The following is a 20,182-nucleotide window of genomic DNA, read 5'->3' as shown; positions in this document are numbered from 1 at the left end:
AGACCGATATCCCAGTTCAAAGACAGTCAGGCAGAGAGAATTCTTTCCTATACAGCCTCTTATTCTATTCAGGTCTTCAACACATGGAATGATACCCATCCACATTAGGTAGGGTAATCTGCTTTACTCAGTCTACCAACTCAGATTTAATATCACCCAGAGACATCCTCACAGACATACCCAGAAATAGTATTTAACCAAACATCTGGGTACCCCAAGGCTCAGTCAGGTAGATGCATATAATTAACCATCACAAATAGTAAATTTTATGTTACATATATTTTACCACAATAAAAAACAAAGGCATTGGCTTAATGTTGACCTCTGGCCAATATGGAGTGACTGAGACCAGATTACCCTCTTGCCTGAGATAACAATAACAGGACAAATAGATGAAACAATGATTTTCAAGACACTGGACACAACAAGAAAAGCCAGTGATCCCTGATGGCTTCGTTGTTGAATTCTACTGAACATTTAAAGAAGAATTAACACTAATTCTTCTCAAACTCTTAAAAAATATGAGAGGCAGAAATACTTCCTAACTCATGAAGCCAGGATTACTCTGATACCAAAGTCAGACCAAGACAACACAAGAAGAGAAGATTGTAGACCAGTATTACTTATGAATATTGGTATAAACATCCTCAACAAAATATTAGGAAAACAAATGCAATAGCATATTAAAAGGATTAGGGCAGGAGCACCTGGGTGGCTCAGTCAGTTAAATGTCTGACTGTTGATTTCGGCTCAGATCATGATTTCAGGGTTGTGAGATCGAGCTCCATATTGGGCTCTGCACTGAAAGTGGAGCCTGCTTAAGATTCTCTCTCCTTCTCTCTCTACCCTTCCCCCCCACCCACTTGCATGCTCCTTCTCTCTCTCTTTCTCTCTCAAAACAAAACAAAACAAAACAAAATAGAGGATTGTTATTTAATGAGTACAGAATTTCTGTTTAGAATAATGAAAACGTTCTCAAAATTTGGGGGATTGGAGTGCCTGGTTGGCTCAGTTGTTGGAGCATGTGACTCTTCATCTCAAGGTTGTAAGTTCAACCCTCATGTTGGGTGAAGAGATTACTTGAAAATAAAATTGATCGATCAATTGATCGATAGATAAATGGATTAAACACCATGACCAATTAGGATATATCCCAGAAATGTGAACATGGTTCAATACACAAAATTAATAAGTGTACTACAGCACACTAACAGAATGAAGGGGAAAAAATACATGATCTTCTTAACTGATGCTATAACACATGATAAATTTCAATACTTTTCAATATAAAAACATTCAGTACACTAGGAATAGAAGGACTCATTTTCAACATCATAAAGTGCAGCTATGAAAAACTCTCAGGTAACATGGTGGTGAAACTCTGAAAGTTTTCTCTCTAAGATCAAGGGCAAGACTGGGATGCCCACTTTCACCATTGCTATTCCAAATTCTAGCCAGAGCAATTAGGCAAGGAAAAGAAATGAAAAGCATGCAAACTGGAAAAGAAGTAGAACTATTTCTATTCACAGATTATGTGATCCTATGCATGGAAAATAAATCCCAAAGATTCCACCAAACAAAAATCACTAGAACTAATAAACAAATTCAGCAAAGTTGCAGGGTACAAGATTAATACCAAAAAATCAGCTGTGTTTCTATACATCAGCTATGAATCATCCAAAAGGAAAATTCTATTTAAAATAACTTTAAAGGGCAGCCCCGGTGGCGCAGCGGTTTAGTGCTGCCTGCAGCCCGGGGCGTGATCCTGGAGACTAGGGATCGAGTCCCACGTCGGGCTCCCTGCATGGAGCCTGCTTCTCCCTCTGCCTGTGTCTCTGCCTCTTTCTCTCTCTGTGTCTCTATGAATAAATAAAATAATAAATCTTTTTAAAAAAGAAAGTGTTTAAAAATATATTTAATAAATAAATAAATAAAATAACTTTAAAAAGAATAAAATACCTAGGAATGAATTTAACCAAAGAAGTGAAAGACCTGTATGCTAAAAATTGTTAAATATTGTTGAAAGAAATTAAAGACCCAGATTAATGGAAAGACACCATGTGTTTATGGACTGAAAGACTTAATATTGTTAAGATGACAATGCTACCCAAAGTGATCTACAGATTCAATGCAATCCCTATAAAATGCCAACGACTTTTTTTTTTTTTTTTTTTTGTAGAAATAGAAGAGCCAATCCTTAAATTTATATGGAGTTGCAAGGGTCTTTGGAGAGCCAAAAGAATTTCAAAAAAGGAGAACAAAGTTGGAGAATTCATACTTCCCAATTTCAGAACTTATTGCAGTGCTTCAGTAATCAAAACAGTATAGTACTTACCTAGAAATAGACACATAGATCAAAGGGATAGAAATGAGAGTCCAGAAATAAAGCCATACATCTGTGGTCAATTGATTTTTGTAAGGGTGCCAAACCATTCAACGTGGAAAGAAATGGTACTAGGACAACTGGATATCCACATGCAAAAGCATAAAGCTGGACCCATACCTACATCATATATAAAAATTAACTCATAATGAATCAATGACCTAAATAAAAGAGCTAAAAGTATAACTCTTAGAAGAAAATAAAGTGGTAAATCTTTATGACATTGAATTTGGCAATGGAATTTTATTTTTATTTATTTATTTTTAAAGATTTTATTTATTTATTCATGAGAAACACAGAGAGAGAGACAGAGACACAGGCAGAGGGAGAAGCAGGCTCCATGCAGGGAGCCCGATATAGGGCTCAATCCCGGGTCTCCTGGATCACGCCCTGGGCCCATGGCAGGTGCTAAACCACTGAGCCACCCAGGGATCCCCTACAATGGAGTTTTAGATATAATACTAAAATCATTAAAAAATACTAAAATCATGAATAACAAAAGAATAGATAAATTAAATATAATGTAGGTACTTATATCTGTAAAATTCCCTCCAAACACTGTATTAGCTGCATCTTATATATTTTGTATGTAATGTTTTCATCTTCATTCATTTCAAAATGTCTTCTAATTTTCATTATAATTTATTCTTTGTTCCATTGGCTATGTAAGAATATGTTCCCTAATTTCCACATATTTGTGAATTTCTCAAATTTCCTCCTGTTACTGATTTCTAATATCATTCTACTTTTGTCAAAGTTTTGTGATTCATTTCACAGTGTATACAAACACCAAATCATTACATTACACACTGAAACTAATATAATATTATGTGTTCATTATACCTCAAAAAAAGTTGTTTGATTCAATCTTTTTAAACTTACTAAAACCAAAAATAAATAAAAAATTTACTGAGACATTTTAAAATTATTTATTTATTTATTTATTTGAGAGAGAGAGAGCATGAGCAGAAAGGAGGGGCAGAGAAAGAGGGAGAGAGGGATCCCTGGGTGGCTCAGCAGTTTACTGCCTGCCTTTGGCCCAGGGCATGATCCTGGAATCCCGGGATTGAGTCCCGCGTTGGGCTCCCTGCATTCCCTGCGTGGAGCCTGCTTCTCCCAATGCCTGGGTCTCTGCCTCTCTCTCTCTCTCTCTCTCGAATAAATAAATAAAATCTTAAAAAAAAAAAAAAAGAGGGAGAAAGAATCCTCAAGCAGACTCCCAGCTGAGAATGGAGCCTGACATAGGCTCAATCCTAGGATCCTGAGATCATGACCTGAGTCCAAAGAGTCAGACACTTAACCAACTGAGCCACCTAGGTGCCCTGAGACATATTTTATGACTTAACATATGGTCTCTCTTGAACAACATTCCATACACACTTGATAAAAATGTGTATTCTGCTATTGTAGTACGGAGTGTTCTACAGATTTATGTTAAGGCTAATTGGTTGATGGTGTTGTTCAAGTTGTCTACTCCTTTGTTGATCTTCTGCCTAGTAGCTCTATGTATTATTGATAGTGGCGTATTGAAGACTCCAATTATTATTATTGAATTATCTATTCCTTCCTTCAATTCTGTCAAAAAATAAACTGTCAATCAAGATTTCTATACCTGGAAAAATTACCCTTCAAGAATGAAGGAGAAATTAAGATATTTTTAGATAAATGAAAGCTGAGGGAGATCAATATTAGTAGACCTGCCCTAAGAAATGCTAGAGGGACGCCTGGGTGGCTCAGTGGTTGAGCGTCTGCCTTCGGCTCAGGGTGTGATCCTAGAGTCCCAGGATTGAGTCCCACATTGGGCTCCCTGCATGGAGCCTGCTTCTCCCTCTGCCTCTGCCTCTGCCTCTCTCTCTGTGTGTCTCTCATGAATAAATAAAATCTTTTTAAAAAAAGATATCCACTTTATCTTATTTATTTATTTATTTTGAGATCCACTTTAAATATAAGGATATAAAGAGGTTGAGAGGTGCCTAAGTGGCTCAGGCGGTTGGGCATCCAACTCTTTTTTTTTTAATAGTTTTTTTAGAAGATTTATTTATTTATTTATTTATTTATTTATTTATTTATTTATTTATTTATTTTTACAGAGAGTATGTGTGTGCATGTGCATGTGTATGCAGGGGAGGAAAAGGGGCAAAGGGGGAGAGGGAGAGAATTCCAAGCAGCCTCCATGCTGAGCTGGAACTAATGTGGGGCTCAATCCCACGACCCCAAGATCATGACCTGAGCCAAAACCAAGAGTTAGAGGCTTTAACCAATTGTACCACCCAGCCACCCAAGTATCTGACTCTTGATTTCACCTCAGGTCATGATCTCAGGGTCATGAGATGGAGCCCTGCTTCAGCATGGAGTCTACTTGTCCTTCTCCCTCTTCTTTTCCTCCCACTTGCACTCTTTTCTCTCCAAAGTAAATTTTAAAAAATCTGAAAGAGGTTGAAACTAAAAGAATAGAAAAGGATATTCCATGCAAACAGTAAACAAAACAGACCTGGGGTGGCTAAATTACTATCAAGATATAATTTTTGTTTGTTAGACAAAATAGACTTTAAATTGAAAAAGATAATAAGAGACCAAGGACATTATATATTGATAAAAGATTCAATACAAAGGAGTCACAATAATTATAAATATTTTCACATTTAATAAAAGAGCCTCTAAGTGTATGAAGCAAACATTGACAGAATCAAAGAAAGAAATAGACAATTTTATTTTTTAAGACTTTATTTATTTGACACAGAGAGAGAACATAAGCAGGGGGAGCATCAGGCAGAGGCAGAGGGAGAAGCAGGCTCCCTGTGGAGCAGGGAACCAAATGTTGGGCTCGATCCCAGGACCCCGAGATCATGACCTGAGCTGAAGGTAGATGCTTAACTGACCGAGCCACCCAGGCACCCCTAGACAATTTTATAGTAATAATAGTTAGAGATTTCAATACCCTACTTTTTTAAAAAAAATATTTTATTTATTTATTCATGAGAGACACAGAGAGAGGCAGAGACACAGGCAGAGGGAGAAGCAGGCTCCATGCAGAGAGCCCCATGTGGGACTTGATCCCAAGACTCCAGGTTCACGCCCTGGACAGAAGGCAGGCACTTAACCGCTGAGCCACCCAGGGATCCCTCAATACTCTACTTTCAGCTGTAGAAAATAGTTGGGTAGTTACTTAAAAGGATACACATAGAGTTGCCATATGATTAAACTATTTCTTCCTTCCAAACAAACTGAAAGCAAGGATTCAAGCAGTCACTTGCATGCCAATGTTCATTGCACCATTACTCATAATAACCAAAAGGTGGAAATAACCCAAACTATCCACGGATAAATGGATAAACAAAACGTGGTGTATACACATAATGGAATTTTTTCAGTCGTATAAAGGAATGAAGTTCTAGTACATACTACAACACAGATAAAACTTGAAAACATGCTAAGTGAAATAAGCCAGATGCAAGAGAACAAATATTGTGTGATTCCACTTATATAAGATCTCTAGAATAGACAAATTCACAGGGAAAGGATATTAGAAGTTACCAGGTTCTGAAAGGAGGGAGAAATGAGCAGTTATTGCCTAATGATTATAGGGTTCTGTCTAAAAATGTTTTGGAAATAGTGGTGAGGATTGTACAACATTAATGCAACATTGAATGCAATTAATATCACTGAATTGTACATTTAAAAATAGTTAAAATGGTAAACTTTATGTTACATATAACCAAATTTTAAAAAATTAATGACATATAAAGAGCCTATTGAATTGTACACTTTAAATAGATGAATGTATGGTATCTGAATTATATATCAATAAAGCTATTTTTAAATTTTTAAAAAAGATTTTATTTATTTATTCATGAGAGACACAGAAAGAAAGGCAGAGGGAGAAGCAGCCTCCATTCAGGGAGCCCGATGCGGGACTCGATCCCAGGACTCCAGGATCATGCCCTGAGCCAAAGGCAGACGGTCAACCATTGAGCTACCCAGGCTACCCAGGCGTCCCTAAAGTTTTAAATTTTGATGTTCATTTATTGTTTTTTCTTTTATGAATCATGATTCTAGTGTCAAGTTTAAGAATCCTTAGTCTAGGGGATCCCTGGGTGGCTCCGTGGTTTGGTGCCTGCCTTCAGCTTGGGGCATGACCCCGGGGTCTCGGATCAGGTCCACGTCGGGCTCCCTGCATGGAGCCTGCTTCTCCCTCTGCCTGCGTCTCTGCTTCTCTCTCTGTCTCTCATGAATGGATAAATAAAATCTTAAAAAAAAAAAGAACCCTTAGTCTAACCTTAAAGCCTGAAAATTTTCTTCTATGCTTTAAAAAAAATGTTGTATAGTTTTTACATTTAATATTTAAGGCTATAATTCATTTTGAGCTAATTTTTGTGTATGGTCTTTTGGGGTTTGTTTTTGTTTTTGTTTTTGCCTATGGATGCCTAATTGCTCTAGCACCATTGAATTGCTTCTGTACCTTTGTAAAAATTAGCTGGGAAGCCTACTTCTCCCTCTGCCTGTGTTTCTGACTCTCTCTGTGTGTCTCTCATGAATGAATAAATAAAATCTTTTAAAAATTAGCTGGGAATATTTGTGTGCATCAATTTCTAGCTGTATAATGTCTTAAAATCTGGTAAACTGACTCTTTCCATTTTATCCTTCTTTTTTCAAAATTGTTTTAGCTATTCTAGTTCCTTTGCCTTTTATATACATTTTGGAATAATCTTGTCTATATCTACAAAAAATCTTGCTGGGACTTTAAATAATATATTTTATTTATTTATTCATGAAAGACACAGAGAGAAGCAGAGACACAGGCAAAAGGAGAAGCAGGCTCCACACAGGGAGCCCCATGTAGGACTCCATTCTGGAACTCCGGGGTCACACCCTGAGCTGAAGGCAAATGCTCAACCTCTGAGCCACTCAGGCATCCATCTTGCTGAGATTTTGATAGGAATATAGTTGAACCTGTATGTTAATTTAGGGAGAATTAATATTTTTGCTGTTGAGACTTCCAACCCAGAAACACAGTATGTCTCTCCATTTACATAGATCTTCATTGATTACTTTTTTAAAAATTTATTTATTTTAGAGACAGAGAAAGTGTGTGCATGAGCTCACATGAGTGAGGGGAGGAACAGAGAGGGAGAGGGAGGGAATCCTCAAGCAGATTCTCCACTGAGCATGGAGCGGAACACGGTGCTTGATCTCATGACCCTGAGATCACAACCTGGGCTGAAACCAAGAGTCAGACACTTAACCAACTGAGCCACCCAGGCACCCCAGATCTTCATTGATTTCTTTTATCTGTATTGGGTTATTTTCAGCATATAAGTCCTACACATGTTTTATTAGATTTACACCTAAAATATTTCTTTTTTGTTGTTTTGAGAGAATCTAAATGGTATTATGTTTTTAACTTCAGTGTCCACATGTTCACTGCTAGTATATAGATGCACAATTTATTTTTTTAATGTTGTTACATTCTGAGACCTTGCTGAATTCTAGGAGTTTTTTTTGTAGAGTCCTGGTATTTACTCTGTAAACAATCATGTTATCTACAAGTAGAGCATTTAGTTTCTTTCATTACAATCCAAATGCCTTTTATTTTATTTTCTTGCCCTATTGCATGAGTTAGAACTTCCATTATTTTGTTGCATATGAGAGGTGAGAATGGACACTTTAAATGTTATTTTCCAAATGTTGTTAACGTTATAACAAAAACTCCAACTTAAAAAAATACAATTGATTTTTGTATTTTGACCTTATATCCTAGACACAGCTAAATTCATTTATTAGTTCTAGTAGCTGTTTTTATGGTTTCCTTATAAATAATGTCAGCTCCAAATGGAGACAATTTATTTCTTCTCTTCCGATACTTATGCCTTTTGTTTTACTTGCCTCATTGCACTAGCTAGTACCTCTAATAAAATCAAATAGGTGTGGTGAAAGTGGTCATCTCTGGCTTGTTCACAATCTTAGAGTGAAAGCATACGATATTTTACCTTTTTTTTTTTAAAGATGTATTTATTTATTTATGAGAGAGAGAGAGAGAAAGAGGCAGAGACACAGGAGGAGGGAGAAGCAGGCTCCATGCCGGGAGCTCGATCCCGGGACTCCAGGATCGCGCCCTGGGCCAAAGGCAGGCGCCAAAACGCTGAGCCACCCAGGGATCCCATATTTTACCTTTTTTAAAAAATATTTTATTTATTTATTTGACAGAGAGAGCGCTCAAGCAGGGGAAGTGGCAGGCAGAGGGAGAGGGAGAAGCCAGCTCCTGGACGAGCAAGGAGCCCAAAGCAGGGATCGGTTCCAGGACCCTGGGATCATGACCTGAGCTGAAGGCAGATGCTTAACTGACTGAGCCACCAAGGTGCCACCCCACAATATTTTACCTTTAAGTATGATCTTGACTATAGATTTTTTTTCTTTTTTTAAATTAATTATCATTTTCTTAGAGAGAGAGTATGTATGAACAGGGACGAGGAGGGGAAGAGGGAGAGGGAAAGAGAAAATCTTAAGCTGGCTCTGCACTGGGCATGAGCTCATGACCCCTAGATCATGACCTGAGCAGAAATTAAGAGTCAAATGCTTAACCAACTGAGCCACCCAGGTACCCCTGTAGATTTTTTTCTATACATATTTTGTGAGATGAGGCAGTTCCTTTCTATTGAGTTTTTAATTTCAGTTATTATATTTGGCTATTTGTATTGTATTTATATTCTATTTGGCTTTTTTTCAAATCTGCTAGGTTATTTGGTGGTGGTAGTGGTGGTGTTTCCTGATTCTTGCAATTATTTTTCAAGTTTATATTTTATTTCTTTGAACATAATAATCAGAGGTGCCTGGCTGGCTCAGTGAGTAGAACATGTGGCTCTTGATCTTGGGGTTGTGAGTTCAAGCCCCATGTTGGGGTGTAGAGATTACTTAAATACATAATACATAAATAAATAAACATAATAATCAGAGATTATAATTTTTTTAATTTTTATTTATTTATGATAGTCACAGAGAGAGAGAGAGAGAGGCAGAGACACAGGCAGAGGGAGAAGCAGGCTCCATGCACCGGGAGCCCGATGTGGGATTTGATCCCGGGTCTCCAGGATCGCGCCCTGGGCCAAAGGCAGGCGCCAAACCGCTGCGCCACCCAGGGATCCCAGAGATTATAATTTTTATGTAATAATTCCAATATATGAAATACAAGTGTTGGCTTCTGCTTTCTATCATTTCTGTATGCTGGGATATTTCTAACTGTATATTCTCTTTGAACTTATTTGAAGTAATTTGCTTCTACTAGTTGCCTAAACGCTTCCAATTTGTGGTCACTGTAAACTAAATATACAGCTTGAGGAGTTTTTGTTTTGGAGTGTTTTTTTTTTTTTTTTGGTTTGGTTTGGTTTTGACTACAAAATGATGTGATTTGAAGCTACATATCCACTCCAGGCCTGCCTCCCTATCACAACTCAGAAATAGTTTCTTCCCTATGTTGTGCTCAGCACCTAGAAACTTACTTTGCAATTCCCCTAGGGCAGGGGGCCTGGGTTAGGTCACTCTTGGTTAACTCCTTTCTTAATCCAGCAGGGGGCATCTCTTCTTAATCACTGGGAGGAGGATTGGATTTCTGTCCTGAACCGCCTGCTCAAGTTGACCTAGTTTAGCAAATGCTTTCAGGGTGAAGGCAGTATCAGTGCTTAGGTTTCTCTCTAGGTTCACATTTCCACCTAGATTTTAGGTTGATACTTCCTCTTTGTTCTTCAGTACCTTTTTTTCTTTTTTTTTTAGATTTTTATTTGACAGAGCACATAAGCAGAGAGAAGGGCAGTGGAGGAGGGGGAAGCAGGCTTCCCTCTGAGCAGGGAACCTCATGCAGGGGGTCCATCCTAGGACCCCAGGATCATGACCTGAGCCAAAGGCAAATGCTTAACGGACTGAGCCACCCAGGCACCCCTGTTCTTCAGTACTTTTCTTTTTTTTTTTAAGATTTTATTTATTTATTTATGAGAGACACAGAGAGGCAAAGATACAGGCAGAGGGAGAATCAGGCTTCATGTAGGGAACCTGATGTGGGACTCAATCCTGGGACTCCAGGATCACGCCCTGGGCGGAAGGCAGGTGCCAAACCACTGAGCCACCCAGGGATCCCTCTTTCTTCGGTACTTTTAAGAAGTTTATTATTATGTGGAATTTAGAAACAAAGTAGATAAACATTGGGGAAGGGAAGGAAAAATAAAATAGATAAAAAGACAGAGAGAGAGAGACCGTAAGAGACTTTCAACTACGGGAAACAAACTGTGGAGGTGGGGGAAAGGAGTAACTAGGTGATGGGCATGAAGGAGGGCATGTGATGTACCTAGCACTGGGTGTGATATGCAACTGATGAATCACTAAGTTCTACCCCCGAAACTAATAATACAGTAATGTTATTTTTTTAATTATTATTTTATATCTTTTATTCTGTATTTTCATTGTTTTCAGTAAGCAGATTAGTTTGAATAGCCTGCTATATTTACCCGAGCGGGTTCTCTGCTTTTAAGCTTAAAAAAAAAAAAAGTTATCTCTTACCAGTTCTCATCTCCTCTATAGTTCTTTGTTTTTGTGTCCTTAGACCTGTTTAAAAATTCCTGGGACGCCTGAATGGCTCAGTGGTTGAGCATCTGCCTTTGGCTCAGGGCATGATCCCAGAGTACCTGGGTCGAGTCTCGCATCAGGCTTCTTGCATGGAGCCTGCTTCTCCCTCTGCCTCTCTGTCTCTCATGAGTAAATAAATAAAATCTTTAAGAAGAATTCCTTCCCTCTTATTTTTTTTAAAGATTTTATATATTTATTCATGAGACACACACACACACACACACACACAGAGGCAGAAACACAGGCAGAGGGAGAAGCAGGCTCCTTGTGGGGAGCCGGACATGGGACTCGATACTGGGACTTGATCCCGGGACTCCAGGATCACGCCCTAAGCTGAAGGCTGACGCCCAACCGCCGAGCCACCCAGGTGTCTGGTTTCCCTCTTATTTTAAAAGACTTTCTGGAAAAGCTAGAGATAAGTGCCTGCAGACTACCATATTTAATAGGAGTCTCCTGATAATGTCTTATTATACCATTTCTACAAATAAAAATGTGACTAAAAGAATGAAAGTCTAGAGACTGAACAGGATGCTTCTCTCCAGTCCTGTCACTTGATGGCTGATTTCCAACTTGAGGGAAATACTTGTTCCACAAGATGAGCCCTTTACTAAAGAGTAGATACCCTCCTGCCCTCCCTCCTTGTCACCCTCAGTCCTCATTGATGGACATACTGCACACACTCCGGCCGCCACTGCTCCCACCACCCCTTCCAACCCCCACCAGTAAACAAGATTCAGGGGAGTAAAGATAGTCTCAGTGGTTTTATTGTTTGTTTGTTTGTTTGTTTGTTTAAGAGTACATGCAAAAGAAGGGGGCGGGAGTTGAGGAGAGAAGGGCAGAAGGAATGGAGGGAGAGAATGTTAAGCAAGCTCCATGCCTAGTGCAGAGCCTGACATGGAACTCAGTCTCATGACCCTGAGTTCATGACCTGGGCAAAATCAAGAGTTGAACACTAAAGTGACTGAGTCAACCAGGCGCCCCTCTCAGTGGCTTAGATGGAAAAGATTTCTCTAGTGATTCTGATAGGCCACTATCACTCATTAGAGACTCACTGGCGTAACTCCTATCCCTTACAGAGGTAAGAGGAAGCCTTCTTGACTATGTTACCAAACCCTGTTCTGTGCCTGGTCACTTCTGTGCTTCTCTGATTGAAACATTCTCCTTGGGCAGCCCTGGTGGCTCAGCGGTTTAGCGCCACCTTCAACCCAGGGCGTGATCCTGGAGACCCAGGATCGAGTCCCACCTCCGGCTCCCTGCATGGAGCCTGCTTCTCTCTCTGCCTCTGTGTGTGTGTGTGTGTGTCTCTCATGAATAAATAAATAAAATCTTAAAAAAAGAAGAAAGAAAGAAAGAAAGAAAGAAAGAAAGAAAGAAAGAAAGAAAGAAAGAAAGAAAGAAAGAAAGAATCTCCTTGTGCAGCGGTGGGCTGGCCCGTTGGTGGAGCATGTGAACTTTGATCTCAGAGGTTAGAATTTGAGCCCCACATTGGGTGTAGAGATTACTTAAAAATAAAATAATAATAATAATAAAGACACTCTCCTTGTAAATATTGTAAACATTTATTTTCCCAAGCCCCCAAGGCTGCTCCCTCTCAGCCTTTTCTATCTCGATTGATGGCAACTCCTCCTTCAGTTCCTCACGTCAAAAACCTCGGAGTGATTCTGAATTTGTGTCTCTATCTCATAACCCATTTCCAACATTTTTTTAAAATTTTTTATTCATTTATGATAGTCACAGAGAGAGAGAGAGAGAGAGAGAGAGGCAGAGACATAGGCAGAGGAGAAGCAGGCTCCATGCACCTGGAGCCTGACGTGGGATTCGATCCCGGATCTCCAGGATCGCGCCCTGGGCCAAAGGCAGGCGCCAAACCACTGCGCCACCCAGGGATCCCCCATTTCCAACATCTTGAGAAATCCTGGGGGCTCTACTTTCAGAATACATCCAGTATCTGACCATTTCTCACTGCTTGTATCATCATCAATCTGGTACAAGCTACCGTCACCTCCTGCACGCCATGGCATGCATTATTGCAATAATCTTCTAGCAGGCCTGCTGATTTCTCTTCTTGTCCCTCTGGTTAGTTCTCAACCTAGCAGCCAGAATTGTTGTTTTAAAATATAAGTCAGGGATCCCTGGGTGGCGCAGTGGTTTGGCGCCTGCCTTTGGCCCAGGGCGCGATCCTGGAGACTCGGGATCGAATCCCACGTCGGGCTCCCTGCATGGAGCCTGCTTCTCCCTCTGCCTGTGTCTCTGCCTCTCTCTCTCTCTCTCTGTGACTATCATGAATAAATAAATAAAATCTTTAAAAAAAAATAAAATAAAATAAAATATAAGTCAGATGATGTCACTCTTTTGCTCAAAAAGACTACAACGGGTCCCTGTTTGAGAGTAAAAGCCAACCATACAAGACCCAATAAAATCTGCACCCCCCCCCCCAGTCGCTTCCTACCACTCCCCTCTCACTCACAATGCTCCACCCACACTTGCTGTTCTCCAGTAACACCAGTAGCTGTTCCCTCTGCCTGGCATGCTTTTCCACCAGAAAGCTCATTGGTTAACCATCTTTCCTCCAATTCTTTGTTTGGATCTCACTTTCTCACTGGTATTAAATCTAGCCTTACTGTGCCTAACTTATAAATTAAACTTTATCATAGGTATGTATGTATAAGAAAAAAAATATAGTATATATTAGGTTCAATACTATCTGGAGTTTCAGGCATCTACTGGGAGTCTTGGAATATATTCCTACATGCACACCTACAGATAAGTGTAGAAATCCTTATCTGTACTATGCTTTTCCCCCCATAGACTTGTCACATCTTCTAACACACTACATAACGTATTGTCTCCCTCATTTAAGAACAGAAGCTACCGGATCCCTGGGTGGCTCAGCAGTTTGGCGCCTGCCTTCTGCCCAGGACATGATCCTGGAAACCCAGGATTGAGTCCCATATCGGGCTCTCTGCATGGAGCCTGCTTCTCCCTCTGCCTGTGTCTTGGCCTCTGTGTGTGTGTGTGTGTGTGTGTGTCTCTCATGAATAAATAAATAAAATCTTTAAAAAAAAAAAAAAGATACCAGAAATCTGTTTTCTTTACTGAGCCCAAGAACTTAGAACAGTGTCTGTCACAGTGGCAGGAGCTCAATAAATGTTAAATTTAAATGATTTTTTAAAAGATTTTATTTATTTATTTATTTGAGCACAAGCAGGGGGAGACAGAGGCGGAGAAGCAGACTCTCTGCTGAGCAGGGAGCCCGTTGTGGGACTCCATCCCAGGACTCTGGGATCATGACCCCAGCCAAAGGCAAAGTCTTAATCAACTGAGACACCCAGGCACCCCAAATTTAAACTTTAAATGCCGTATGTCTAACATGGGGCGCCTGGGTGGTTCAGTCAGTTAAACTGGGGACTCTAGATTCTGGCTGAGGCTGTGACCTCAGGGTCGAGACATCAAGCCCCTCCCACCCCACCGTGGGGCTCCGCACTCATCAGGAAGTCTGCTTTAGATCATCTCTCTCTCCCTCTTCCTCTATCCCGTCCCCCACTGGCTCACTCTCTCTAAATATCTATTTATATATTTATATATATTTTTAAAGTATGACTAATAATACCAGGTGGTGCGACCCAAAGGTTCTTGGACTCCCACTGCCTTCACACGCATCCAGAAAGGCAGCTACTTTGGATTGCAAACACTGAATTTTTAGTTCACCAAAGCCCTTTCTCTGCTCAGCTTCTGCAAAGCCTGTGTTCCAAGCTTCCCAAGTCCAACCTGGGCGAGACTCCCCTTCCCCCAGCGCCAGGGTCACTCATCCAGCCAACCAATCAAAATCTCCGTCCTTTCTGCCCCTTAAAGGACTTCGCTTTCCGAAAGGTGGTGCCAAGAGGGCTGGACGCAGCAAATTTAGCAGGTGGGCGGTACGCTGGGGCGGTTGCCTAGGTCACCGCGGAGCTCTACCCCCGCCTAGAGGGCAAATGGGCGGGGTGTGGAATCGGGTTTCCCGCCCCTAACACGGCGCGGCTTAGGATTGGCTGGATACTATAGGGCCACGCCCCCAACAGGGCTCGCGTCACGCCCCCAGCGGTTTGCAGCCGGGGGCAGGATTCCGAGGCTCGGGCCGGGCAAGGAGCCCTCGGAGCCCGGGACGCAGGAGCCCTTCCCCAGGTAATCGTCCGGGGCCGGCGCGGGGAACGTGCCTCAGCCCCGGGATCCTGCGATCACAGGTTCTCCGGTTATTCATTCAGACTGCGGTGCCAGCCCGGAGATTCCGAGAAACCTCGGCCCAAGACCGGCACTTCGCCTAAGCCGCTGTTAAAAGAGGAATCAGATTCAGCAGATGATTTCCAAGGAGCCTGCCCTATCTGACAGGTCCTTTTCTTTACGGAAGTCCCTGGGCTTCTGTGGGCTTGGCTTTCTCAAGTGTAAATGAATAGGCATGGGGAAACCCAGAACTGGCCCCAGCTCTGGCACTCACTAGTGTGGCCTTGGACAAGTCACATCTCGTTTGTATGCTTGTCCTCTCATCTCACTGTGAAGGGCATTGGACTAGATGTCCTCTAAGGTCCCTTTTTATTCTTCCTAGTTATGAAGCAGCCTTGATAACACGTGTAGAGTTTCCTTATAAATGTTCAACATGTGTACCTGTTAAAAGCGATTCATGTTGCTCTCTGCTCATCCTCCTCCACTTTCTGTGCCCAGAAGTTCCAGGAATGAAGGGAAAAGTAGAATGGCACCTAAAAATAAAGTAGACTGTCAACAGTTACTGAAGAAGTGAAAGCCTGCGGTTCAGGAGATGATGCTGGAGAGGAGAATGGAATAATCCTCCATCCTTTAACCCTCTCACTTTACAGAAGAGAAAACTACGAGAGTAGCTAAGTCAGGCTGCAAATATGAAGAACCCAGGTTTTCTGACTTGACTGCATGATCAGTCGCTTTGCACATAGTGTCAGCAAACAGAAGGCATAAACATGTAAAAGCAGATAAAGAAATTGTCCACAGAAATAAAAGCAATTTAGTTTGTAACTTTAAATCTTTTCAATTTAATTAGAAACTTCCCATGTTTGTTTACTTGAGATTTGTATCCTGCCTACATTTGGGTGACCTACAATGCAGGACACAGCAATAAAAAATAAAACAGAAGCAAGTTATTTCCCTCTTCTGCTTTTCCTGTCACCCTTATCTTCCCAGAAGAGCTTCTCAACTTCTCGTGTTCCCAAAGCCCACTCTGTGATATTCTGCAGTGGTCATCCACTTACTTTCTAAAAACAAACAAACAAACAAACAAAAACCCCACAACTAAAAAGCAAAAACAACAACAACAACAACAACAAAAACACAACTAAATCCCAAACCCAAATGTGACGTTTAGATGAAATATCCAGATGAGGCAAATCTTATAGAGACAGAAAGTACATTAGTGGTTGCTTAAAGTGCATGTGTGTGTGTGTGTGTGTGTGTGTGTGTGTGTAGACTGAGGAGAAACAAGAAGTGATTCCTAATACATACAAAGTTTGTTCCAGGAGTGATGAAAATGTTCTAAAATTATGGTGACAGTTGCACAACTCTTGAATAGACTGAAACTCACTGGACTGTGCACCACACTTGAAGTCAAAGTGTACAGTACGGGAACCCTATCTCCATGAAGCTGCAACAACAAAGGAGACCCGCCAGAAAGAATAACAGGGGCGCCTGGCTGACTCAGTCAGTGGAGTATGTCACTCTGATCCTGGAGTTATGAGTTCAAGCCCCATATTGGATGTAGAGAACACTTAAAAAAAAATTTTTTTTAAAGAAAGCAATAACAAAGCAAACCAAAACGTGCCTTTGCTTCTTCCCTAGGTTCTATGAGTTCTATCCCCTCATTCTTAGGAAATCTGGGTTGCCGTTCTGGGGTATCTGCCCTGGCAGACATTCTTGAATCTCGAAGGGCATCACCCCCAGGTGGTCTACCTCCTGCTCCAACCACCACTTTGCACTCTGCCTGGCTCCATGTAACTGAAGGAAGCATGCTGGTTCTCCTGCTCCCTGCCACTTCATTTCTTGTCTACCCTGGTTGGAACTGGGATAAAGAAAGGAAGGAGACGGGGCATTTGGCTGGCTCAGTCAGTGCAACTCTTGGTCTGGAGTTGAGTTCAAGCCCCACTTTGGGTGTAGAGATGACTTTTAAAAGTGGCTCAGTGGGGATCTCTGGGTGGCTCAGCGGTTTAGCACCTGCCTTCGGCCCAGGGCGTGATCCTGGAGTCCCCCGGATCGAGTACCACGTCGGGCTCCCTGCATGGAGCCTGCTTCTCCCTCTGTCTATGTCTCTGCCTCTCTGTGTGTGTGTTTCTCATAAGTAAATAAAATATTTAAAAAATAAAAAGCGGCTCAGTGATTGAGCAGCTGCCTTTGGCTCAGGTCGTGATTCTGGGGTCTTGGGATCGAGTCCCACATCAGGTTCCCCATAGAGAGCCTGCTTCTCCCTCTGCCTGTGTCTCTGCCTCTCTGTGTGTGTCTCTCATGAAAAAAAATCTTTTAAAAATAATAAAAATTTAAAAGGAGAGGGGGAAAAAAAGGAGAGGGGAGAAGTATACACACCGCAGTATAGAGGTGAGTCTCATGGGAGAGTGAAGAAGTGGGAGACGTCTAAGAGAAAATCAGAAAGAACAAAAGGGAATGTTGAGAAGGAAAAGAAACCAGCATCAATCTTTTGTGATTTTCTCCCCCTCCTGGGCTACTTCAGAGACAGCAGATAGTGTGTGGGTAGCCTTCCTCCTGGTCTGGGTTGTCTTCTTCCTAGAGGAGTTCTTGGAGGGAGCGTCACATGTCAGAGAAGTCTCCCCTGGCCTCTCTACCTGAGACTTCAACACCTTCCCTACCCTCCACACTCCCCAGCTACTTTTGTTGTTTCTTCTTATTAGCCATCTGTCTTCCTTAGGGTTTAACCTCTGTAAGGACAGGGATTTGGGGGTTTGGGTTTTAATTTTTAGCTGTCTTGTTTACAAGTATATCTACAGTGTCTAGAAGAGCCCAGAACAAGCACTCAATACTTATTGAATGAGCAAATAAATAAATGAATGAACTACAACATGCTGGGGCACTTTTGTAACAAAAAGGGAAAGTCTTGGGACACCTGGGTGGCTCAGTGGTTGAATGGCTGCCTTTGGCTCAGGTCATGATCCCAGGGTCCCACATCGGGCTCCCTGTGGTGAGCCTGCTTCTCCCTCTGCCTGTGTCTCTGCCTCTGTGTGTGTGTGTGTCTCTCATGAATAAATAAATAAAATCTTTTAAAAAGGAAAATCTTAAAAAAGTATGTGGTAAATCTAACAGATTTGGAACTGTGAGGCAAGAGACAGAAAGAGATCCCCCCAACCCCGAATCATTTGGGTGATGAGGAACTAGTGTGATGAATTCATAAGTTAAGAGCTTTTTTAACTGAATCATATAGAGACAGCAGAGAGGATGAATGCTGGTCACCTTTTAAAAAAAATTTTTTTTTTATTTTTTAAAGTAATCTCTACACCCAATGTGGTGCTCAAACCCACAACCTCAAGATCAGGAGTCCCATGCTTCTCCAACTGGCCAGCCAGGTGCCCCTCCAGTCATTTCTCTGACAACCAGGACTGGTTTCCGATCCAATGCCAGCTCTCAGAATCAGTTTAACGTTCACAAAATTACGAAACATTCTAAAGCTTCACTTCCTTCTTCTGCACAATAGGATAAAACCCTCATAGTTGTAAGGATTCAGTGAGATAAAATATGAAAGCAGCGGTCAGTCCCTGGCATATAGTAAACATTTGATTAATTATCGCTTTCCTTCTCTGCCCTTTATTTTGGTTGGGGTGGGGGGGACTACTTTTCTCTCCTGTGACTTTCTCCTGTGAATCCAGGCTTGATCCTCAAGAGTTTAAAGCTACATTGTCAGTTTGATTTTTTTTTTAAGCCAAAATTTTCTCTTTGGACTCTTAGGGAGTTTTGAAGGTATGTATTAATTCTAAAAGTATAATTTTTAATTCTTTAGGTAGGGAGTTAAAGGCCATGGGACAAAATTAATGAATGGGGAGTTGGGTTTGGCATTTGCCTCATGTTTACTACTTGGCACATTATCCAGAACCCTAGTAAAGTGGAATGCTCAGTCCCTGGGACCTGCCCCAAATCCCTCTCCAGCCTGAGTTTTTTTTTTTTTTTTTTTTTTTTTTTTTAGTTTTTTTTTTTTTTTATTCGTTTATTCATGAGACACACACATAGAGGCAGAGACATAGGCAGAGGGAGAAGCAGGCTTCCAGCAGGGAACCTAATGTGGGACTTGATCCCAGGACCCTGGGATCACGACCTGAGCCAAAGGCAGACACTCAACCACTGAGCCACCCAGGCACCCCTTGAGTTATTTAGAAACTTTTTTTAAAATTTTTATTTATTTATGATAGTCACAGAGAGAGAGAGAGAGAGAGAGAGAGGCAGAGACATAGGCAGAGGGAGAAGCAGGCTCCACGCACCGGGAGCCCGACGTGGGATTCGATCCCAGGTCTCCAGGATCGTGCCGTGCCCTGGGCCAAGGCAGGCGCTAAACTGCTGCGCCACCCAGGGATCCCCCTTGAGTTTTTTGTTTCGCTTTTTAAATATCAAATAAAAGTACACATAACATTTGCCACCTTAATATTGTGAAGTGTACAGTTCAGTGGTATTAAATACAGCCTTGGATGTTTGGAAGGAGCACAGAGCTAAGCATAGGAGCCCTGGATTCAGCCCACATGAACTTGAACTCCTGGCTCGGCCGGTTACTATGTGGCCTTAGGCACGGAGCTCTCTATTGGAGACTCAGCCTTGTCATCTGCAAAGAAGAGATACTCACAGCATTGACTTCGCAGCGTTGTAGGGCTGGAAGGAGGCCATGGGTATGAAGCACTTGGCAGTGCTTGGCTCAGAGTCCCTCAGTACATGCTAACCATTGTTGTTATTCTAGAGCTTGGAATTCAGAATCAGAATCGGGTTGGGTTTCACTCACAAGGTCATATGGATACAGCTGGGTCCTGGACACAGCTTCAGCTGAATCCTGAGCAGAGCCTCCAGGTCGAGGGGTCTGTGAAGTGCTCCTGGCTGTCAGGACTGAGTAAGCCCTCTGTTCTCTATTCTCTGGGGCTGCCTTTCCATTCCCCTGCATCCCTCAGGGTTAGGGGAGAGGGGGCGCTGCTTCCAGCCACAGGACTGGACTGA

The 20,182-nt window shown here is 41.7% G+C and overlaps 2 protein-coding genes and 1 long non-coding RNA gene across 7 annotated transcripts in view; 2 read left to right on the top strand and 1 right to left on the bottom strand.

Annotated features, from left to right (window-relative positions):
- The window catches only part of BCL7C (BAF chromatin remodeling complex subunit BCL7C), a 48,512-nt gene extending 46,296 nt beyond the window's left edge, over positions 1 to 2,216 (top strand). The window contains exon 7 of the mRNA XM_072836537.1: positions 2,180 to 2,216. Coding sequence (XP_072692638.1) covers positions 2,180 to 2,201 — 22 coding nt within the window. The 3' untranslated portion in view covers positions 2,202 to 2,216. The remainder of the gene's footprint in view (positions 1 to 2,179) is intronic.
- ZNF629 (zinc finger protein 629) overlaps positions 1 to 20,182 on the top strand; it is an 81,769-nt gene that overhangs the window by 34,616 nt on the left and 26,971 nt on the right. For 2 of the 4 annotated variants that reach the window (XM_072836527.1, XM_072836528.1), the window contains exon 1: positions 19,928 to 20,078. Coding sequence is in view for 2 of the 4 variants with exons in the window: in XM_072836524.1 (XP_072692625.1) it covers positions 19,982 to 20,078 (97 nt within the window). In the remaining 2 variants the exon portion in view is untranslated. Of the gene's footprint in view, positions 1 to 19,926; positions 20,079 to 20,182 lie in introns of those variants that run through there. The other 2 variants (XM_072836524.1, XM_072836523.1) reach the window with 2 other exon arrangements.
- LOC140638725 (uncharacterized) overlaps positions 1 to 20,182 on the bottom strand; it is a 26,624-nt gene extending 6,442 nt beyond the window's left edge. Inside the window, exons 1-2 of one of the 2 annotated variants that reach the window (XR_012035708.1) lie at positions 19,821 to 20,182; positions 15,632 to 15,723 (exon numbers count right to left, since the gene is read on the bottom strand). This is a non-coding gene — a long non-coding RNA (uncharacterized lncRNA). The remainder of the gene's footprint in view (positions 1 to 15,631; positions 15,724 to 19,820) is intronic. The other variant, XR_012035707.1, reaches the window with a different exon arrangement.

This window comes from Canis lupus, chromosome 8 (assembly GCF_048164855.1).
Source record: "Canis lupus baileyi chromosome 8, mCanLup2.hap1, whole genome shotgun sequence".
Lineage (NCBI taxonomy): Eukaryota > Metazoa > Chordata > Mammalia > Carnivora > Canidae > Canis > Canis lupus.
Note: the sequence above shows the minus strand (reverse complement) of the source record. Positions and strands in the feature narration are given on the sequence as shown.